Source organism: Haematobia irritans, chromosome 3 (genome assembly GCF_050003625.1).
Source record: "Haematobia irritans isolate KBUSLIRL chromosome 3, ASM5000362v1, whole genome shotgun sequence".
Lineage (NCBI taxonomy): Eukaryota > Metazoa > Arthropoda > Insecta > Diptera > Muscidae > Haematobia > Haematobia irritans.
In genome coordinates this window covers 88,805,368-88,828,781 of record NC_134399.1, presented here as the reverse complement: position 1 = coordinate 88,828,781, position 23,414 = coordinate 88,805,368, and the positions used below count along the sequence as shown (strand labels likewise).

At 35.3% G+C, this 23,414-nt stretch overlaps 1 protein-coding gene across 1 annotated transcript; it reads right to left on the bottom strand.

Annotated features, from left to right (window-relative positions):
- Positions 1–769: 769 nt before the first annotated feature.
- Positions 770–17,327, bottom strand: LOC142231041 (uncharacterized). Its single transcript, XM_075301659.1, has 2 exons — positions 16,893–17,327; positions 770–799 (listed from the first exon to the last, which is right to left on the bottom strand). The coding sequence occupies exons 1-2, from the start codon at positions 17,325–17,327 to the stop codon at positions 770–772; spliced, it is 465 nt and encodes a 154-aa protein (XP_075157774.1).
- Between the last annotated feature and the right edge of the window lie 6,087 nt (positions 17,328–23,414).

Below are 23,414 nucleotides of genomic sequence, written 5' to 3'. Positions count from 1 at the left end.
TATAAAGAAACTTGTCCTTAATATTTTGTAAAATGCACATCCTAAAATTTAGGTTGCGTAATCTTTAATATCAGGTAAATATTTTTTTCAGTGTAGTTAAAATGGTAATGGTTTTTACATTACGTTTACTTTTAGGTTCAAAACTGTAATATAATTTATTTTGCATGAGGTAATTCATTCTTACCATAAAACAGTTCACATTTTTCTCTGTACATAGAGGAAAATTTCCTCTAACTTTACAGTGATATTGCCTATTAGTTGGCTAATATGTTTATCCTTAGATATGTTATCTCCAAAATTAATTCAGTCACAAAAAGCTCTGTTTAAAATATACCATTACCACTAATATAATCATTTTCTATTTTATTAAGAAGAGTTTTTACTTGGCATTAACAAAACAGCAAAATTGTGAATTAAATGCAAGTCAGCAATGCTCCCATTCATTTGCTGAAGGTGTGTCAATTACAATATCATTCAAGAGATCAAGACCTTAGCGAATGTACCAATCTAAGTTATATATGTAAATTTTTATATATATAATTAATAGTATTCAATTTCAAAGAAACAATTTTAGTATGCTTAATAGTACTACGAATATAGGCAATGCCAAAATTGAATAACAGAAAATTCAATGTACTCTACGAATAGGAAGAACTCTAAATAAACGCCTACCCAACAATAGAAAAAAATGTTTTTTTATGAACTGACGATTAAGTACTACACAAAAATCAATTTTGCTTCTATCCTAAACAAAATGTGTTACTTGTACTTAAGTCAGAAGAGGTTCACAGGTCAATTGCTATGTCCAAGAAAAAAAAGCTGGTGCACGAGCAATGACGCTGTAATTTAAATGTACGAAAAAAATCCTTGAATTTTTGGCAAAATAAACGAGAGTAATTCAATGCGCACTATAAGCTATTTTGCACTTATCAAATAAATGTAATTAAAAGATTTGGTTTACGTACCAGTCATGGCCCATGCCCATAGCATAACACTGAAACATTGCCAAGCAATAATGAATATATTTTCATAAAATATTGGACCGTAACCATTGTTGCCAGAAAAGACAATTTGTCGTCATTCTGCCTACTGAAAATGAAAAGTGACGTTTTGATGTTTTTGGTCCCAAAAAGTGCGATTTTTATACCCTCCACCATAGGATGGGGGTATATTAACTTTGTCGTTCCGTTTGTAACACATCGAAATATTGCTCTAATACCCCATAAAGTATATATATATTCTGGGTCGTGGTGAAATTCTGAGTTGATCTGAGTATGTCCGTCCGTCCGTCTGTTGAAATCACGCTAACTTCCGAACGAAACAAGCTATCGACTTGAAACTTGGCACAAGTAGTTGTTATTGATGTAGGTGGGATGGTATTGAAAATGGGCCACATCGGTCCACTTTTACGTATAAACGGACCCTCAGATTTGGCTTGCAGAGCCTCTAAGCGAAGCATATTTCATCCGATCCGGCTGAAATTTGGTACATGGTGTTAGTACACCCTCAAAAAAAATCGCTTCTTTAACATATATTCCAAACATATTTTGCAGGAAGCACATCTATTATTGGATACTGCCGAAATATTAATATGTTTGTTTTTTGTGAACATATTATATGTTTGGAAGCATTTTGAGCCCAAAAATATTATATGCTTGGAAGAATTTTCCCCAAAGAAGATTGTGATCATTCCCTCACATAATTTTCACTTCCACGAAATTTTTAGTTCTTGGCACCTTTTTCTGTAATACAAATAATGTTGATGAAATTATTCAATTTTATAAATTTTTTCAATTTTACCTTTCGCCTGGACGGAGAATCGAACCGAGGTCCATACAGTTTGTAAGCCAACACACTATCCACTGGGCTACGTAGTAGTTATAGTCACCAGTAGACAATTATCGTTACAAGTTACATTTATATAGCATACTTTGCAGCGCCCACGAGCCCATGCAAACATAACATTATTTAAAAGAAACATACATTTGTTGGCCACGTGGAGCAGTGGTTAGCATGTCTGCCTTGCATGCAAAGGGTCGTGGGTTCAATTCCTGCTCCGACCGAACCAATTTTTTTTTGCAATTTAGACATTTATACTATATTAAATTTTTATAATGAAACTTCGAAATGTGGGTTATTAAAAATTTACAGTCCCCACATACACAAAATTCTCCTCTCAAGGCGAAAACACAAGCTGTTTTTTTTGTCAAATCTCTATGCTCTTGGTTCCGAACGTCTATTCTCTTTACTCCGAATACTCATTCTAATATTCAAATTAAATACTATTTAGACTTAAGCATATAAAATATTTGGCCTTATCATAAAGCAGTTTTCCGAAACAACATACAACCGTTTCACAGAAATTGTAAACATATATATGTTTGCTCGAAATTTGTAAATTTATATATGTTTACATTCACACATATTATTTTTATGAAACATTCATACCCCAAACATAATATTAACATATGTGTCCCAAACATTTAGTGTTAGTTTAGGAACATTACATGTTGGCACTTAAATATATTGTGTTTAAAAATTGTGCCCGAAACACATTTTGTTTATATCGGAACATATGAAAAACATATTTTTCTAACAGAGTATATGGTCTCAAATAACCATACAAGAATTGGTCGACATCGGTCCATAATTATATATAGCCCCATAAAAACCGATCCCCAGATTTGGCTTACGGAGCCTCTAAGAGGAGCAAATTACATCCCATCCGGCTGAAATTAGGTACATGGTGTTGGTATATGGTCTCAAATAACCATGCAAAAATTGGTCCACATCGGTCTATAATTATATATAGGCCCCATATAAACCGATCCCCAGATTTGGCTTGCAGAGCCTCTAAGAGAAGCAAATTTCATTCGATCCGGCTGAAATTTGGTACATGGTGTTGGTATATGGTCTCTAACAACCGTGCCCGAATTGGTCCTTATCGGTCCATAATTATATAGCCCCCATATAAACCGTTCTCCAGATTTGACCTCCGGAGCCTCTTGGAGGAGCAAAATTCATCCCATCCCGTTCAAATGTGGAACGTGGTGTTTGTATATGGTCTCTAACATCCATGCAAAAATTGATCCACATAGGTTCATAATTATATATCGCCCCCATATTAACCGATCCTCAGATTTGGCTTGCGGAGCCTCTAAGAGAAGCACATTTCATCCGATCCGGTTGAAATTTGGAACATGGTGTTAGTATATGGTCTCTAACAACCGTACCAGAATTGGTCCATATCGGTCCATAATTATATATAGCCTCCAGATTTGACCTCCGGAGCCTCTTGGAAGAGCAAAATTCATCCGATCCGGTTCAAATGTGGAACGTGGTGTTTGTATATGGTCTCTAACATCCATGCAAAAATTGATCCACATAGGTTCATAATTATATATAGCCCCCATATAAACCGATCTCCAGATTTGGCTTGCGGAGCCTCTAAGAGAAGCAAATTTCATCCGATCCGGTTGAAATTTGGAACATGGTGTTAGTATATGGTCTCTAACAACCGTGCCAGAATTGGTCCATATCGGTCCATAATTATATATAGCCTCCATGTAAAACGTTCCCCAGATTTGACCTCCGGAGCCTCTTAGAGGAGCAAAATTCATCCGATCCGGTTCAAATTTGGAACGTGGTGTTAGTATATGGCCGCTAACAACCATTCCAAAATTGGTCCATATCGGTCTATAGTTATATATAGCCGATCCCCAATCACACAAAAATTGGTACATATCGGTTCATAATCATGGTTGCCACTCGAGCCAAAAATAATCTACCAAAATTTTATTTCTATAAAAAATTATGTCAAAATTTTATTTCTATAGGAAATTTTGTCAAAATTTTATTTCTATAGAAAATTTTGTTAAAATTTTATTTTTATTGAAAATTTTGTTAAAATTTCATTTCTATAGAAAATTTTGTCCAAACTTTATTTCTATAGAAAATTTTGTCAAAAATTTTATTTCTATAGAAAATTTTGTCAAAATGCTGGCAAATTTGTTTAGGCAGTAGCCCACTATCAAACCCTTTTTCGGGAGGTTCAAGTGTAGTTCACGTTGGGTTGAGTGAATTACCCGAATTTATTCTGATAATTGGTTGATAGTTTTGCTGCAAGTAGAGGATGCTGATGAGGAATGTGGTAATTCCGAAACAGCTGTCTATAGGGCTTTGCCCAAATAAATTTGACAAGCATACTTTTCCTCTGTTGGTTAAGCTACACTTGTAGTTTAGTCAATGCATGGCTTTAAGCTGAGATCAAAAAAAGAAACAACAATAACGATTGAAGAGAAGCCAACAATAACAAACAAAACGAATGAAGATAGAGGAAGCACGCTCAAAAACAAACCAAGCCAAATACATACAAATCGATGATTTGAGTTTGGCAAAGGAAAAGAGATATGCTGGCAAATTTGTTTAGGCAGTAACCGACTATCAAACCCTTTTTCGGGAGGTTCAAGTGTAGTTCACGTTGGGTTGAGTGAATTACCCGAATTTATTCTGATAATTGGTTGATAGTTTTGCTGCAAGTAGAGGATGCTGATGAGGAATGTGGTAATTCCGAAACAGCTGTACATCCAACCATCTTGCAGTCTATAGGGCTTTGCCCAAATAAATTTGACAAGCATACTTTTCCTCTGTTGGTTAAGCTACACTTGTAGTTTAGTCAATGCATGGCTTTAAGCTGAGATCAAAAAAAGAAACAACAATAACGATAAAATTTTATTTCTATAGAAAATTTTGTCAAAATTTTATTTCTATAGAAAATTTTGTTAAAAATTTTCTATAGAAAATTTTGTCAAACTGAGTTATATACGTATTTAATCGGTCTTTTGTAATTTAATATACGTATGGACTTACTTATAATTAAGAAGACGGTGTTAGGAGGTTTTAAGATACCTTGCCAAGCGTTACCGCAACCCAAGTAATTCGGTTGTGGATGACAGTGTTTAGAAGAAGTTTCTACGCAATCCATGCTGGAGTGTACATAAGCTTCGGCCTGGCCGAACTTACGGCCTTATATACTTGTTATACCTTAAAATATTCTGTGGGGAATTATAGGTTAGTGCATATGTTTGCAACACATAGAAAGAGGCGAGCTGGAGGCACGGTGTCTTTGGCAATAATTCTGAGGGTGGACTGTCAACTTCAAAAGTAAGTATTTTGGGTTAGAATCGATCCCTACTGATTTTAAGATTTTTAGCCACCGTCCTCGAAAGAAACCTTACAGTTAGAAAGTAAATAAGAAGATATGCACAAAAGTATAAAAATAAGGACATTTCGTTTTGGAATACTGTTCTTTTTACTAATGAAAGTAAGATATTTGGCCCCGAAAAGCACAGGAGAATATAAAGGAAGATAAATTAAGAGTTCAATGAACAAAACTTTTGAGCATAACTAAGACGTTTCTGATTATTTACTTTCGAAATGTACGGTTTCTTTCGAGGACGGCGGCCAAAAATTTTAAAATCCGCTTTCTTTCTGTGATCTTTTTTGCAATCTCCACCGTACTTGTATAAGGATTTTTTTTAACTGTACACTAAAAAAAAATATTTACGTGATATTAAAGGTTACGTAACCTAAATTTTAGGATGCGAAATTTACAAAATATTAAGGACAAATTTCTTTAAAATAATGGCATTTTAATTAAAATAAAGATTAATCTTTGCTTCAGAAATTGTTTTCATTAAATTTAGGACACACATATTGTAAATTTGCGTCTCTCCGTTAAAGCCGCATGAACTAAAGCTAATTTTCCTTAAAGTAAAGAAACACATTTTTGATTTAAAGAAATTGTCTTCAAATTAACTGAAATATTGAAACTTTAGATTTAAGATAAAAACGCTTCAAATACAGACTAAGACTTATTTTGAGGATTTAGCGTCTTTGCTTTAAGGTTTTTGTGGAATTAAGAAAACATTTTTTACTTTGAAGTATACGTTATAATTTGGATTTTTATACCCTCCACCATAGGATGGGGGTATATTAACTTTGTCATTCCGTTTGTAACACATAGAAATATTGCTCTAAGACCCCATAAAGTATATATATTCTGGTTCGTGGTGAAATTCTGAGTCGATCTGAGCATGTCCGTCCGTCCGTCTGTTGACATCACGCTAACTTCCGAACGAAACAAGCTATCGACTTGAAACTTGGCACAAGTAGTTGTTATTGATGTAGGTCGGATGGTATTGAAAATGGGACATATCGGTCCACTTTTACGTATAGCCCCCATATAAACGGACCCCCAAATTAGGCTTGCGATTGCTCTAAGAGAAGCAAATTTCACATCGGTCCATAATTATATATAGCCCCCATATAAACGGACCACCAAATTTGGCTTGCGAGGCCTCCAAGAGAAGCAAATTTCATCCGATCCGGCTGAAATTTGGTACATGGTGTTAGTATATGGTATCTAACAACCATGCAAAAATTGGTCCACATCGGTTCATAATTATATATAGCCCCCATATAAACGGACCCCCAAATTTGGCTTGCGAGGCCTCTAAGAGAAGCAAATTTCATCCGATCCGGCTGAAATTTGTTACATGGTGTTAGTATATGGTCTCTAACAACCATGCAAAAATTGGTCCACATCGGTCCATAATTATATATAGCCCCACATAAACCGATCCCCCGATTTGGCTTGCGAGGCCTCTAAGAGAAGCAAATTTCATCCGATCCGGCTGAAATTTGGTACATGATGTAAGTATATGGTCTCTAACAACCATGCAAAAATTGGTCTACATCGGTCCATAATTATATATAGCCAGATTTGACCTCCGGAGCCTCTTGGAAGACCAAAATTCATCTGATTCAGTTCAAATTTGGTACGTGGTGTTAATATATGGCCTCAAACTCCAATGCAAAAATTGGTCGAAATCGGTCCATAATTATATATAGCCCCCATATAAACCGATCCCCAGATTTGACCTCCGGAGCCCCTTGGAAGAGCAAAATTCATCCGATTCGGTTGAAATTTGGTACGTGATGTTAGTATATTGTATCCAACAACCATGCAGGAATTGGTTCATATCAGTTCATAATTATATATAGCACCCATATAAACCGATCCCCAGATTTGACCTCCGGTGCCTTTTGGAGAAGCAAAATTCATCCGATCTGGTTGAAATTTTGCACTTGGTGGTAGTATATGATATTTAACAGCCATGTCAAAAGTGGTACATATCAGTCCATAATCGTATATAGCCCCCATATAAAACGATCCTGAGATTTGGTTTTGGAGCCTCTTGGAGAAGCAAATTTCATCCGAGTGAGTTGAAATTTGGTACATTGTGCTAGTATATGGCCGTTAACAACCATGCCTAACTAGGTCCATATCGGTCTATAGTTATGTATAGCCCTCAGATAAATCGATCCCCAATCACAAAAATTGGTCCATATCAATAATTGTATATAGCCCCCATATAAGCGACCCCCATATTTCAATTCTGGCTCCCTACGTACCGTGCAAAAGTCCATATCGATTCGTAATTATTTGTAGACTTACCTACACATACTTGTTTTTGTCTAATGTATACCACGTATGGACTAACTCACAATTTAGAAAACGATTTAAGATACCACAACCCAAGTAATTCGATTGTGGATGACAGTCTTTCGTAGAAGTTTTACGCAATCCATGGTGGAGGGTACATAAGCCGAACTTACGGTCGTTTATACTTGTTAAACTGACATTTGTTTGTACGTTAGTACCTTTATTGATAAACCGCGAAAAGAGAGTGAAAAATAGATAAATGAGATCTGTATCTTAACTTTAATTTTATTGGTCCTAGATTTAAAGCCAGATCGGTCCCTAAAAAATTTCTTTATTTTAAATAAGCCGCATCTTTGGCTCGGAATAAATACCAAAATCCTTAAGGGAAGATCAGAATCTTTGAATCCAAGTAAACTTTTTTTTTAGTGTGGAAACAATTTTTCTTGTATCCCTCTCATTTAATAGTTTTTGTTGGCTTGACCACATGAAATTGTCTAACTGATGGTAGTTTTCGAATTTATCTACGATTTTCTGTATAGTTGTGTGGTGTCGACCAACAATTTTGGAAATTTCGCGGAACGATTTGCCAATTTTCCTTAAATCGATAATGATTTTCTTTGTTTCTAAGAGATTTCAGTTCTATTGGTTCTGACTACGTTTTCTCTATTAGATCGATCTTTTCACTTCAGATAACAATTTCGAATGACTAAAGGAAATATAAATAAACATTTTCTAACATTACTTCGCGCAAAAGTAACGGTGAATATAACGGTACGACAAACGAGTCAATAATAAATTAGTTGAAATTTAAGTGTTGACTCGCTTATGATAATTTTTTCATACATAAGTTCTTAAGAAAGAATTTTGCAAAGTAATTGTTGTTTTTCACTTTTATTTTCATACGGTCGAGTAAAACTTTATATTTGGTAGAATAAAACCTATATAGTTTCTATGGTTTTTCAATCTTACGAGAAGCAAAATATTTACGGGTTTTGACACACTTTTGACATTCATAGTATGTTATAGCATAATTTCTATTTGAAGTCAATTTTGATAGCAGATGAAGAAAAAACCAGAACATTTTATGAACTAAACGTGGGTATACATTTAATAGACAGTACAAATAAGTTCAATATAAACTAAAGCAGAAGAAAATTTTCGTACAATTCCCATAAATAGTAAGATTGAACTACTGTATGGTTAAAATGACCATGACTTGGCGCCAATAATCTTTTTCTTTACTTTTAATTCATTTTTTCTTCTATGAGAGGATGTACTTTCATGAATTGCAGTTAAAAAGTTCAGCAGGGCAATAAATTTTCCTGGTTTAACAACTCTTTGTTGAAATCTCAAAATGTGGAGTATAATTTTATTATACACTCCACCATAGGATGGGGGTATATTAACTTTGTCATTCCGTTTGTAACACATCGAAATATTGCTCTAAGGCCCCATAAAGAATATATAATCTGGGTCGTGGTGAAATTCTGAGTCGATCTGAACATGCCCGTCCGTCCTTCCGACTGTTGAAATCACATTAACTTCCGAACGAAACAAGCTATCGACTTGAAACTTGGCACAAGTAGTTGTTATTGATGTAGGTCGGATGGTATTGCAAATGGGCCATATCGGTCCACTTTTACGTATAGCCCCCATATAAACGGACCCCCAAATTTGGCTTGCCGACCCTCTAAGAGAAGCAAATTTCATCCGATCCGGCTGAAATTTGGTACATGATGTTAGTATATTGTCTCTAACAACCATGCAAGAATTGGTCCATATCGGTCCATAATTATATAGCCCCCATATAAACTGATCCCCCGATTTGGCTTGCGGAGCCTCTAAAAGAAGCAAATTTCATCCGATCCGGTTGAAATTAGGTACAAGGTGTCAGCATATGAACTCTAACAACCATTCAAAAATTGCTCCACATCGGTCCATAATTATATATAGCCACCATATAAACCGATCCCCAGATTTAACTTCCGGAGCCTCGTAGAAGAGCAAAATTCAACCGATTCGGTTGAAATTTGGTACGTGGTGTTAGTATATGATATTTAACAACCATGTCAAAAGTGGTCCATATCAGTCCATAATCATATATAGCCCCCATATAAACTGATCCCAAGATTTGGTTTGGGAGCCACTTGGAGGAGCAAATTTCATCCGAGTCAGTTGAAATTTGGTACATTGTGCTAGTATATGGCCGTTAACAACCATGCCTCACTAGGTCCATATCGGTCTATAGTTACATATAGCCCTCAGATAAGTCGATCCCCAATCACACAAAAATTGGTCCATATCAAGTTCATAATTGTATATAGCCCACATATAAGCGACCCCCACATTTAAATTCTGGCTCTCTACGTACCGTGCAAAAGTCCATATCGATTCGTAATTATTTGTAGACTTACCTATACATACCTTTTTTGTCTAATATATACCACGTATGGACTAACTCACAATTTAGAAAACAATGTTAAGAAGTTTTAAGATACCACAACATAATTAATTCGATTGTGATTGACAGTCTTTCGTAGAAGTTTCTACGCAATCCATGATAGAGGGTACATAAGATTCCGCCTGGCCGAACTTACGGCCGTATATACTTGTTCAATTTTCGCACGGGGTAGTTCATTCTTCCTATAAAACAGTTTACTTTTTTTTGGTGTGTGAATTGCATGAACATTTGGGCGTAAAAAATTTGCTCGCGTTGTGTCCCACATCATTTGTCAATCACTAAAAAAGGCTCGTGTCGATTGGTCGAAAAAACTGCTCCAAAATTACGATCGCAATTCCCCGAAACATGTCTATGACATCGTGGATTTACTCGTATAATCCCGAAAATAAAAAGTCGACTGTATAGCAGGGATGGAAAATGCAATACTAAAGTACTTTTTTCAGTACTTTTTCACTCTGGTCTGTACCATAGTACCCCCGCGAATGATTTAGTACCTTTTGTGTAGACATTTGTGAGTCGCTATCAGATTTATGGTACAGGCCGAATCTTATGTACCCTCCACCATGCATTGCGTAGAAACTTCTACGAAAGACTGTCATCCACAATCGAATTACTTGGGCTGTGGTATCTTAAAACTTCTTAACATCGTTTTCTAAATTGTGAGTTTGTCTATACGTGGTATATTAGACAAAAAAGGTATGTATAGGTAAGTCTACAAATAATTACGAATCGATATGGACTTTTGCACGGTACGTAGAGAGCCATAATTGAAATATGGGGGTCGCTTATATGGGGGCTATATACAATTATGAACTTGATATGGACCAATTTTTGTGTGATTGGGGCATGGTTGTAAACGGCCGTAACATATACTAGCACAATGTACCAAATTGCCACTGACTCGGATGAAATTTGCTTCTCGTAGAGGATCCGAAAGCCAAATTTGGGGGTTCGTTTATATGGGGGCTATATGTAAAAGTGGATTGATATGGCCCATTGCAATACCATCCGACCTGCATCAATAATGCTGGTGAAATTTCTGAGGGTTTCAAAGCTTCTCTAAGTGGTTTCACTGCAATGTGGAACGACGTTCGCACTCGGCTATAAAAATGAGGTCCCTTTCTTTGAGCTTAACATGGAATCGGGCAGAACTAATTGATAAGAGAGAAGTTCACCAATGTGGTATCACAATGGACTGAATAGTCTAAGTGAGCCTGATACATCGGGCTGCCAACTAACCTAACCTAACCTGCATCAAAAACAACTACTTGTGCCAAATTTCAAGTCGATAGCTTGTTTCGTTCGGAAATTAGCGTGATTTCAACAGACGGACAGACGAACATGCTCAGATCGACTGAGAATTTCACCACGACCCATAATATATATACTTTATGGGGTCTTAGAGCAATATTTCGATGTGTTACAAACGGAATGACAAAGTTAATATCCTATGGTGGAGGGTATAAAAAGCATGTGATTACGCTTCCACACAAACACTTTCTAGATAAGAAGATATCGATCGCATATTAGAATAATGCGAACCATCACAGTCACGGTCGAAACTTGATACAAAAATAATCTACCAACATTTGGAGAAAACTACCAAATAATATTATTTTGCAAAATGTTATTTCTATAGAAAATTTTGTCAACATTTTATTTCTCTAGAAAATTTTATCAACATTTTATTTTTATTTATCTACTCAAAATTTATGAAGTAAAGAGTGATTTGTTAAGAGCTTGATAACTTTTTTTTTAAAAAAAACGCATAAAATTTGCAAAATCTCATCGGTTCTTTATTTGAAACGTTAGATTGGTCCATGACATTTACTTTTTGAAGATAATTTCATTTAAATGTTGACCGCGGCTGCGTCTTAGGTGGTCCATTCGGAAAGTCCAATTTTGGGCAACTTTTTCGAGCATTTCGGCCGGAATAGCCCGAATTTCTTCGGAAATGTTGTCTTCCAAAGCTGGAATAGTTGCTGGCTTATTTCTGTAGACTTTAGACTTGACGTAGCCCCACAAAAAATAGTCTAAAGGCGTCAAATCGCATGATCTTGGTGGCCAACTTACCGGTCCATTTCTTGAGATGAATTGTTCTCCGAAGTTTTCCCTCAAAATGGCCATAGAATCGCGAGCTGTGTGGCATGTAGCGCCATCTTGTTGAAACCACATGTCAACCAAGTTCAGTTCTTCCATTTTTGGCAACAAAAAGTTTGTTAGCATCGAACGATAGCGATCGCCATTCACCGTAACGTTGCGTCCAACAGCATCTTCGAAAAAATACGGTCCAATGATTCCACCAGCGTACAAACCACACCAAACAGTGCATTTTTCGGGATGCATGGGCAGTTCTTGAACGGCTTCTGGTTGCTCTTCACTCCAAATGCGGCAATTTTGCTTATTTACGTAGCCATTCAACCAGAAATGAGCCTCATCGCTGAACAAAATTTGTCGATAAAAAAGCGGATTTTCTGCCAACTTTTCTAGGGCCCATTCACTGAAAATTCGACGTTGTGGCTCGTTAGTAAGTCTATTCATGATGAAATGTCAAAGCATACTGAGCATCTTTCTCTTTGACACCATGTCTGAAATCCCACGTGATCTGTCAAATACTAATGCATGAAAATCCTAACCTCAAAAGAATCACCCTTTACCATGAATTCTACCAATCTACCAAACAGTAGAATTCTACCAACTGTGGCAACCGTGATTACTATACTACGGAAGTCTTTGTAAGCGGATATAAAACTAAAAAAAATATTTAAAATTGAGAAGTTTCCAACTAATTTTTTTTTTAAATTCAGTCAAAAGGAGTTCAGCTGAATTCGAAAAAAAAAATGTTAAACATTTTTTTATGGAACCGTTTAGTTTTTCGTTCTTCTTTACCTAAACAAATTATATCTCGAGTTAGAAATATCCGATTATATCGTTGTTGGAACTTAAATGAAAGGTATACCTTTCATTTAATCATGTAACATATAATTGGAAGTAAAACAACCGAAAAATTACAAAGTTATAAGCAATTGAATGAACAAATCCGATGTCAAATCATGCAAATATGAGCCACTCACCTACACAAAAATGCATTTCCGTATTGCCGAGTCGCCAAATCAAACAATAGTTGCTCGCGCACGAAGCACTTCCAAGACTGTTTGGAAGGAAGGCCATTCCCGGAAAAAAATACTGCTCGGACATATGCGGTGAACGAAATAGTTCGTACTTACTACACATTAATAAATTTTCTTGCATTTAGTAGTAAAGTTTACTAGTTAGCGATCCCACAATCAAATTGTCTTAGATAACAATTGGTCATAGTTTGTAAAGTGTATTTCCTTGTATGTGATGTTTAATTCAATATGCAAATGAATTTAAATAATGCTAGATGATGAAGTACCTTAGCTATAGTTTTCCTCATTGTCTTCTGCTTAGTGATTATGCTTGCCGCCAGTTACAAATTTGCTTCAAAGATTAATTGTACCACAAAATATAATTTTTATATAGCTATGTTAATTACATCTAATGTAGGTATAAATTCAGCAAGTTTACTGCAAAGTATCATAAAACCTAATTAGCGAGGAATTGAAACGTTTGAAGACTAAATACGAAGAAATGCGATAATACCGATAATTTTGAATAAAAGTTGGGGATTTAGAAATATTATTGAGTAAAGTATAATAATTTGATTTGAGAGAGAAGACCACCACTTGTGGTATTACAATCGACTTAATTGTCAAAATAAGCCTGATATATCAGGATGCCACTATACCTAACATAAATTTATGTATCAAATTTAAATTAGGAAGCAGATGTTATTTATCGAATTTTTATACCCTCCGCCATAGGATGGGGGTGTATTAACTTTGTCATTCCGTTTGTAATACCTCGAAATATTGCTCTAAGACCCCATAAAGTATATATATTCTGGGTCGTGGTGAAATTCTGAGTCGATCTATGCATGTCCGTCCGTCCGTCCGTCAGTTGAAATCGCGTTAACTTCCGAACGAAACAAGCTATCGACTTCAAACTTGGCACAAGTAGTTTTTATTGATGTAGGTCAGATGGTATTGCAAATGGGCCATATCGGTCCACTTTTACGTATAGCCCCCATATAAACGGACCCCTTCCGGAGCCTATAAGAGTAGCACATTTCATCCGATCTGGCTGAAATTTGGTACATGATGTAAGTATATGGTCTCTAACAATCATGCAAATATTGGTCCATATCGGTCCATAATTATATATAGCCCCCATATAAACCGATCCCCAGATTTGAACTCCGGAGCCTCTTAGAAGAGCAAAATTCATCCGATCCGGTTGAAATTTGGTATGTGGTGTTAGTATATGGTCTCTAACAACCATACCAAAATTGGTCCATATCGGTACCATAATTATATATAGCCCCTATATAAACCGATCCCCAGATTTGAACTCCGGAGCCTCTTGGAGGAGCAAAATTCATCCGATCCGGTTCAAATGTGGAACATGGTGTTAGTATATGGTTTCTAACATACATGCAAAAATTGGTCCACATCGGTTCACAATTATATATAGCCCCCATATAAACCGATCCTCAGATTTGGCTTGCGGAGCCTGTAACAGAAGCATATTTCATCCGATCCGGTTGAAATTTGGTATGTGGTGTTAGTATATGGTCTCTAACAACCATACCAAAATTGGTCCATATCGGTACCATAATTATATATAGCCCCTATATAAACCGATCCCCAGATTTGAACTCCGGAGCCTCTTGGAGGAGCAAAATTCATCCGATCCGGTTCAAATGTGGAACATGGTGTTAGTATATGGTTTCTAACATACATGCAAAAATTGGTCCACATCGGTTCACAATTATATATAGCCCCCATATAAACCGATCCTCAGATTTGGCTTGCGGAGCCTGTAACAGAAGCATATTTCATCCGATCCGGCTGAAATTTGGTACGTGGTGTTAGTATATGACCGGTAACAACCATACCAAAATTGGTCCATATCGGTCTATAGTTATATATAGCCGATCTCCAATCATAAAAAATTGGTCCACATCGGTTCAAAATCATGGTTGCCACACAAGCCGAAAATAATCTATCTAAATTTTATTTCATTTCATTTTATTGAGTACCTACACAACAAGATTAAAATTTTATAATTACAGTGCAGGATTATAATTAAAATTAAAATAAACAAGTATACACAGCACTAAGTTCGGCCGGGCCGAATCTTAAATACCCACCACCATGAACCAAATATTAGGGTTTCCTTTGAAATTTCAGGAGGGCTTGAGGACTTGAGGACACTTCCCGAAGATAAATTTAAAGATTTCACCTATGAGGACTATATCAGATTCTGGATTTATAAGAACCATTTTTGTTTGAGTTTTAGAGGAATCATTAACATCTCTTGTAACGTAAAATAACGTCTTGATTTGAAATCTTAAATCTGTAGAAGTAAAACCTGGAAATTTTACATTGAGTTTCAAGCAAGAAGTGAAGTCGGTCTATATGGAGGCATTACCAAATGGGCCGATAAAAACTTAATCCGATACACGTTTTTGTGAGCCTCAAATACCAGAATATTTACAATTTCAGGCAAATCAGATAAAAACTACGGTTTCTAGAATCCCAAGGAGTTAAATCGGGAGATCGTTCTTATGGGGGCTATACTAAAATATGGACCGATACTCACCATATTCGGCACACCTCTTTATGGTCATAAAATACCTCTAGATTTCCAATTTCAGACAAATTGGATAAAAACTACGGTTTCTATAAGCCCAAGACCCCAAATCGGGAGGTCGTTTTATATGGGGACCATACCAAAACATGGACCGATACTCACAATTTTTGGCACACGTATTTGTGGTCCTACAATACCTCTAGATTTCCAATTTCAGGTAAATTGAATAAAAACTGCGGTTTCTATAAGCCCAAGAAGTAAAATCGGGAGATCGGTCTGTATGGGGGCTATACCAAAACATGGACCGATACTCACTATTTTTGGCACACCTCTTTATGGTCATAAAATACCTCTAGATTTCAAATTTCAGGCAAATTGGATAAAAACTACGATTTCTATAAGCCCAAGACCCCAAATCGGGAGGTCGGTTTATATGGGGACTATATCAAAACGTGGACCGATATAGCCCATCTTCGAACTTGACCTGCCTGCAGACAAAAGACGAGTTTGTGCAAAATTTCAGCACGATTGCTTCATTATTGAAGACTGTAGCGTGATTACAACAGACAGACAGACGGACAGACGGACATCGTTATATCGTCTTAGAATTTCTCCCTGATCAAGAATATATATACTTTGTATAGTCGGAAATCGATATTTCGATGTGTTACAAACGGAATGACAAACTTATTATACCCCCGTCCCCATTCTATGGTGGTGGGTATAATAAAAATTGTTTTAATAATAATAGAAAAAATATATATATATAGAAATTACTTTTAATATTCAATTGCATTGTATTATTGATGATTGAAATTGAAATTGTGATACTATATTATATCTACAAGGAAATTTTTAATGATAAATATTTTAATTTTGAAATAAATTTTGAATACTCTTCTTAAAAGATGATGCGTTGCTGATGCATTGTATATCGGGTGGTAGAGTGTTCCAGAGACGTATTGTGCCAATAAACAACTGCCATTCGGATACAAGGCTTGTCCTTATAAAGGGTGTTATATTCCTATTTCTATCAGATCTGGTAAACCGAATTTTATCATAGAGATAGCTGGGTTTCATTTTGTAAATCAATTTATTTAGAAATACTAACAACTTGACATTAAGCAGGGTATTAAAACTAAAGCCAAAGAGGGAGTTTGTAACATGCGAAACATGATCGGTCCTGCGTAACCCATACACATAACGAACTATACTATTAAATGCCACGTTAAGTCTATTTTTGCTCACGGAGTCACAATTCGCGAAGAGTTCAGATCCGTAAATTAAACCCGGTAACAAAAGACTTTTCGCCAGGAGAAGTCGAATATTGACTGGTGTGTAGGAATGAGTAACCCATAAAGCACGTAGTTTTGCATATGTTTGTCCAACGGCTGTGTTTACATGACTTGACCAACTCAATGTGCTATTGAATACTACTCCAAGATTCTTAGCACTAGTGACTACATCGATTTTTTGACCATTCAACATAATGTCAGCATTGGACAATGAGAACCTTCTATTCTTGTGTATAATCAAACATTTAGACTTTTGTGGATTTAGTAGAAGACCATTAGCTGTTGCCCATCGAAACACACGATCAAGGTCTTGGTTAAGTTTCCCCAAACACTCACTAGTATCACCTACCGGACTACTTAAAAAGATTTGTATGTCGTCTGCATACATAAGTATCTGACTAAGGACTATTTTTAGAGGGAGGTAATTTGCGTACATGTAAAATAATATAGGTCCAATTATAGAACCCTGTGGAACCCCTTTCGTAACTGGTAATGGCAATGGCAATCTCTGGTGTAAACCGTCTGTAACCGATTGTTAAGATAGGAAGTTATGAGAGAGGTAGCAGTAGATGAGAAATTGAAAAATCTTTGAAGTTTTAGACATAACATTTTGTGATCAACAGTATCGAAAGCCTTTGAGTGAACTAAGAGTACAAGAAAACTAACATGGTTCTCATCAATATTTCTCCTAATTGACTCCGATACTTCGATCAGTGCACTCACACAACTACACGCTCATAAAAAATCGCTTCTGTAACATATACTCCCAAACATATTTTGCTTCAAGCATATACATTTTTGGGTATTGCCCAAACATTTATATGTTTGATCTCTTCCAATATATAATATGTTTGAAAGCATATTAGTCTAAACAATATATGTTTGGGTAGTCTAAGTTCCAAACATTTTGTATTTTTGCATCCAAATTCAATAATGTTGTCTTCCAAAAAACAATATGTTATTATGTGAACATATAATATGTTTGGAAGCATTTTGCACCCAAAAATATTATATGCTTAAAAAAATTCTCCCAAACAATATTGTGCTCAAAATTTTATTTATTTATATATTTACAATCATAACGAATTATGAAAAAAAAACAGGTAATATAGGTGCTAACAACATAGGTTTTCGACCTGAATGCTCAAAATTTTGTTTCTGCCCAATTGTATATTCCCCCACATCTTTCTCACTTCCACGAGATTTTTTAGTTCTTAGCACCTTTTTCTGTAATACAAACATTGTAGAAGAAATTATTCAATTGTATGATTTTTTTTTTTTTATTTTAATTTTACCTTTTGCCGGACGGGGATTCGAACAGCGGACCACACAGTTTGTAAGGATCAAAGAAGTAGCTGATCAATTGCCCAAGGAAAAATAAAATGTTAATTTTGTAATAACAAGCAACAACCACCAACTTAATTCAATATCGCTCCCTGTTAAATAGCGCTCCAAGCTACTAAACACATATATGTTTATAGGCTATTTCTAAATTAATATATGTTTGCATCCAAGCATATTATATTTACAAACATTTTATGTCCCAAACATAATATGTTCTAACATATTAACATATATGTCCCAAACATGTTATGCTAGTTTATGAACATTATATGCTTGCACTCAAAAATATTGTGTTCCAAACATATAATGTTTATAGCCAAACATATGAAAAACAGCCTTTTTCATCCGTGTATGATCTCTGCGGAAACCAGACTGCCTTTCAGATAACAAGTTACCGCGAAGAAGATAATCATATATCTGCTTATGTATGTAGAAACATAGCACAAAATAGCAATGGGTTTTGACTGTGAATTAGATTTCGGTATCGGAATAATCTTTGCATGCTTCCATATCGTGGGATAAGTACTGGAGGTCAGAATTGTGTTAAATAAGTAGGTGAAAAGAGGTATAAGTCGAGGGAGCAGTATTCGTATAAACCTGGGGTCCATTCCATCCAGGCCAATAGCATTCGACTTAACCATGAAAAAACTCTCTATGACCTCATCTTGGTTAACGCATCTGAACTCGAAATCGTTGCTCTCAGATAAGTTTCCTCCTATGCCGTCATCCGTGTCATAGAAGGATGTGTCCGTCGGAGGGGCAGGGATATTAGTAAACATTTCGTTCAAGTCATTTGGATCACCTTGATAACCGCCCGATGGCCTAGACATCCCAACGCCAATATCATGTATAATTCTCCATTTTTCCCTGGAATCTACAGCAGAATTGAAACGCATAGAGTAATATTCAGTATTCGCCGCATTGATATTTCTGTTCGCTATTCTCCGCGCCGATCGATACTCCTCTAGAAGATGTGGTAATCTAAAGCGCTTCCATCGTGAGTATGCAATATCCCTTTCCCTAATAGCAGTCTTAATCGTGTCGTTAAACCATGGTTTAGTACCTGATTTCACTTTGATCCTCTTAATAGGCACAGTTGCGTTATATAGATCACATATAGCATTTCGCAAAAAATCGAATTGCTGGTCAACAGATATGAGTCCATACATGTCATGCCAATCTATTTGTCCAAACATATCCTGCAGTCCAATATAATTCAAATTACGAAAATCACGGTACGTGTATTCGATCTGATCCTTCTGTAATTCAAGATTATAAGACAGGAATATAAGGTCATGTTTTGAGAAATAAGGAGCCGAAATCTGGTCGTATAGGAGGACGTCAGACAAATTATTTACAAAGAACAAGTCCAGAAGAGTATTATAAGAGGAAGAAAAATGTGTCGGATTCGTATTATTAGGTGTATATAACCCAATAGCCAACATATTATCTGTTAATGTGGAATTGACGAGAATATTCGAATTAAAATCACCGGTAATAATTACGTCCTCATACCCCAATGTAATGGATCCTAATTTAATCTGAAACTGATCTATACTTATCGTATTATTGGGTCGATAACAACATCCAACTAAAATCTTCCTTGAAGTAGACACAAGTTCAACAAATACATACTCTATTCTCTCATCGCGGGTAGATTTCGTACGAAACTTTGCCTTCAAGGTATTCCTCACAAATATTGCGACCCCTCCTCCACGGCTTTCCCTATCATATCTGAACACGGAATATCCCCTTAAATTTATCAATCCATTGGGAATGGATGAGTTTAACCAGGTCTCTGAGACGCATATAATGTCAGTACCCGTATCCTCAGTACCCGTATTTCTATAGAAAATTTTGTTAAAATTGTATTTCTATAAAAAATTTTGTCAAAATTTTATTTCTATAGAAAATTTTGTGAAAATTTTATTTCTATAGAAAATTTTGTTAAAATTTTATTTCTATAGAACATTTTGTCAAACTGAATTATAGACGTATTTAATTGGTCTTTTTTGATTTAATATATACCACGTATGGATTTACTTCAAATTTAGAAGACAGTGTTAGGAGGTTTTAAAAGATCTTGCCATCGGCAAACGTTACCGCAACTCAAGTAATTCGATTGGGGATGGCAGTTTTTAGAAGAAGTTTCTACGCAATCCATGGTGGAGGGTACATAAGCTTCGGCCTGGCCGTATATACTTTTTTATTCTCGTTTTGCGATGTACTAACAAAAATATTCACGTAAAAATAGATGTCAATTTAAGATCCAAATTAAAACAGATACTTCAAAGTAAAAAATAATAAAAAAAATCAACCAAAATCCTCTTAGCCTATATTTGAAGCGTTTTTGTCTTTAATCCAAAAATTCAATATCTCAGTGAATTTAAACATTATTTAAATCAAAACTGTTCTACTGTACTGTAAAAAATTTGACTTCAGTTAACGGCAACTTAAATTTCCAAATTCAGACTCGATTGTAGTAGAAAAATATGCTATGATACAAGTAAGAAACTTCTCTAAAATAAAATATTGAAATACATCTCCTATTTTTGAACTATTGTTAGCTTTGTAATTTAGCTAAAAATTGTGAACAAATAAATAGACACCTTCATTATTTTGTAGAATTGACCTTCAGTTGACTTTAGTCAAAGAAAATGTACTTTCCTGCAAAGATTCCGACATTAGACTTAGAATTAGGATATAATTCTCTTTTAAATTTGAGCTTTGCCAACTTACGATTGCCACATATACATCTCCTTAGGTATAGATTGAAATTTACTATCATTGTGAATGGATTTCACATTATATTTGGAACATTAATCACCAAATACAACTGAATTTTCCACCCAGATGGTTCTGACTAGCCACCACATCTTAAGCCAAATTTCAAATATTAGCTAAATGAAGTATTTTACTTATCATTAAAAAAAAAAAACTTAATTTTGTCTGTCACGTCTGGAGGTTAATATGTTGCAAATAATTTTAACGGGGACACTACGGTGGAACGGAGACTGAGTGATGGGTATTTAGGAAAAGCGTGACAAACAAAAATTAAAATGCCTTAACAAACCGGAACATAGATATGACCATTTGATTAAGAAGTACGATTACAAGAAGCAATCCCAAAGCGAAAAAGTTTACTCTTTGCACATGCATTACAAGGGCTAATTGCTTGTACTGACAAATAACGGGGAAGTTATCCCATAAAGAGTTACCAGAAATACTGATAAAATTCTGATAATTTACTAATAATGAAATTCAAAAAAATCAAAGTTAACATAGAAAATGGCGATTCTTAACTTCAAAACAAAAACATAAAAAGAAGGGAAAGTCTAAAGTCAGGCCGGGTCCTGCACACAGTTGCCACAATTGGTAGAATTCTACCAAAAATTGTAAATTTTTTTCTATTTGGTACACTCAAAAAAGTTTACTTGGATCTAGTTAATTTAAAAACGATTTCTTTAAATAAAAATGTGTGTATTTACTTTAAGGAAAATTGGCCTTAGTTCAAAGATATACGACCTTAACCGTGAGACGCAAAATTTGTGTCCTAAATTTAATAAAAAACAAGTAAGAAACGTCTAAAGTCGGGCGGGGCCTACTATATTATACCCTTCACCACTTTGTAGATCTAAATTTTCGATACCATATCACAACCGTCAAATGTGTTGGGGGCTATATATAAAGGTTTGTCCCAAATACATACATTTAAATATCACTCGATCTGAACAGAATTCGATAGACTTTTACAAAATCTATAGACTCAAAATTTAAGTTGGCTAATGCACTATGGTGGAACACAATGTTAGTAAAAAATATGGGAAACATTTAAATCTGAAGCAATTTTAAGGAAAATTCACAGAAGTTTATTTATGATTTATCGCTCGATATATATGTATTAGAAGTTTAGGAAAATTAGAGTCATTTTTACAACTTTTCGACTAAGCAGTGGCGATTTTACAGGGAAAATGTTGGTATTTTGACAATTTTTGTCGAAATCAGAAAAACATATATATGGGAGCTATATCTAAATCTGAACCGATTTCAACCAAATTTGGAACGCATAGCTACAATGCTAATTCTACTCCCTGTGCAAAATGTCAACTAAATCGGAGTTAAAAATTGGCCTCGGTGGTCATATGAGTGTATATCGGGCAAAAGCTATATATGGGACATATATCTAAATCTGAACTGATTTGAACCAAATTTGGCACGCATACCTACAATGCCAATTCTACTCCCTGTGCAAAATTTCAATTAAATCGGATTAAAGATTGGCCACTGTGGTCATATGAGTGTAAATCGGGCGAACGATATATATGGGAGCTATATCTAAATCTGAACCGATTTCAATAAAATTTGGCGCACATGACTACACTACTAATTGTACTCCTAGTGCAAAATTTCAACCAAATTGGGGTAAAACTGTGGCTTCTGGGACCGTATTAGTCCATATCGGGCGAAAGATATATATGGGAGCTATATCTAAATCTGAACCGATTTCTTCCAAAATCAATAGGGATATATTCTGAGCCAAAACACATACTTGTGCCAAATTTGAGGTCGATTGGACTAAAACAGCGACCTAGACTTTGATTACAAAAATGTGTTCACGGACAGACGGACAGACGGACATGGCTATATCGACTCAGGAGCCCACCCTGAGCATTTTTGTCAAAGACACCATGTGTCTATTTCGTCTCCTTCTGGGTGTTGCAAACATATGCATTAACTTATAATACCCTGTTCCACAGTGTGGCGCAGGGTATAAAAATTTTTTGAAGCAAAAATTATAAACTTTATCTTAATTAAAATTTCATTATTTTAAAGAAATTTGTCCTTAGTAATTTGTAAATTGCGCATCCTAAAATTTAGTTTACGTAATCTTTAATATTACGTAAATATTTTTCAGTAAATATTTTATCCTTCACTTTTGTTGGGTGCCAGATATAAGGGTTTATTTTTCAACAATGTTTGTAAGAAAATATCAGCAACATTTAAATCTAAAGCTATTTTTTATTTCACAAAATTTAGAAAGGTGTACGAAAATATGAATCATTTTGACAAGTTTTTGACTTAGCGGTGGCGATTTTACAAGGCCAGAAAATATTGTCGTGAGGCCACAGTT

What these genes read in the sequence shown, in the direction of transcription:
- LOC142231041 (XM_075301659.1), bottom strand. Translation starts at nt 17,327, where the DNA reads ATGTATGCAGACGACATACAAATCTTTTTAAGTAGTCCGGTAGGTGAT. An exon ending in TCTTCGCGAATTGTGACTCC is followed by an intron (nt 800 to 16,892) that starts GTGAGCAAAAAT and finishes TCTTGGACATAG; the next exon opens with CAATTGACCTGTGAACCTCT.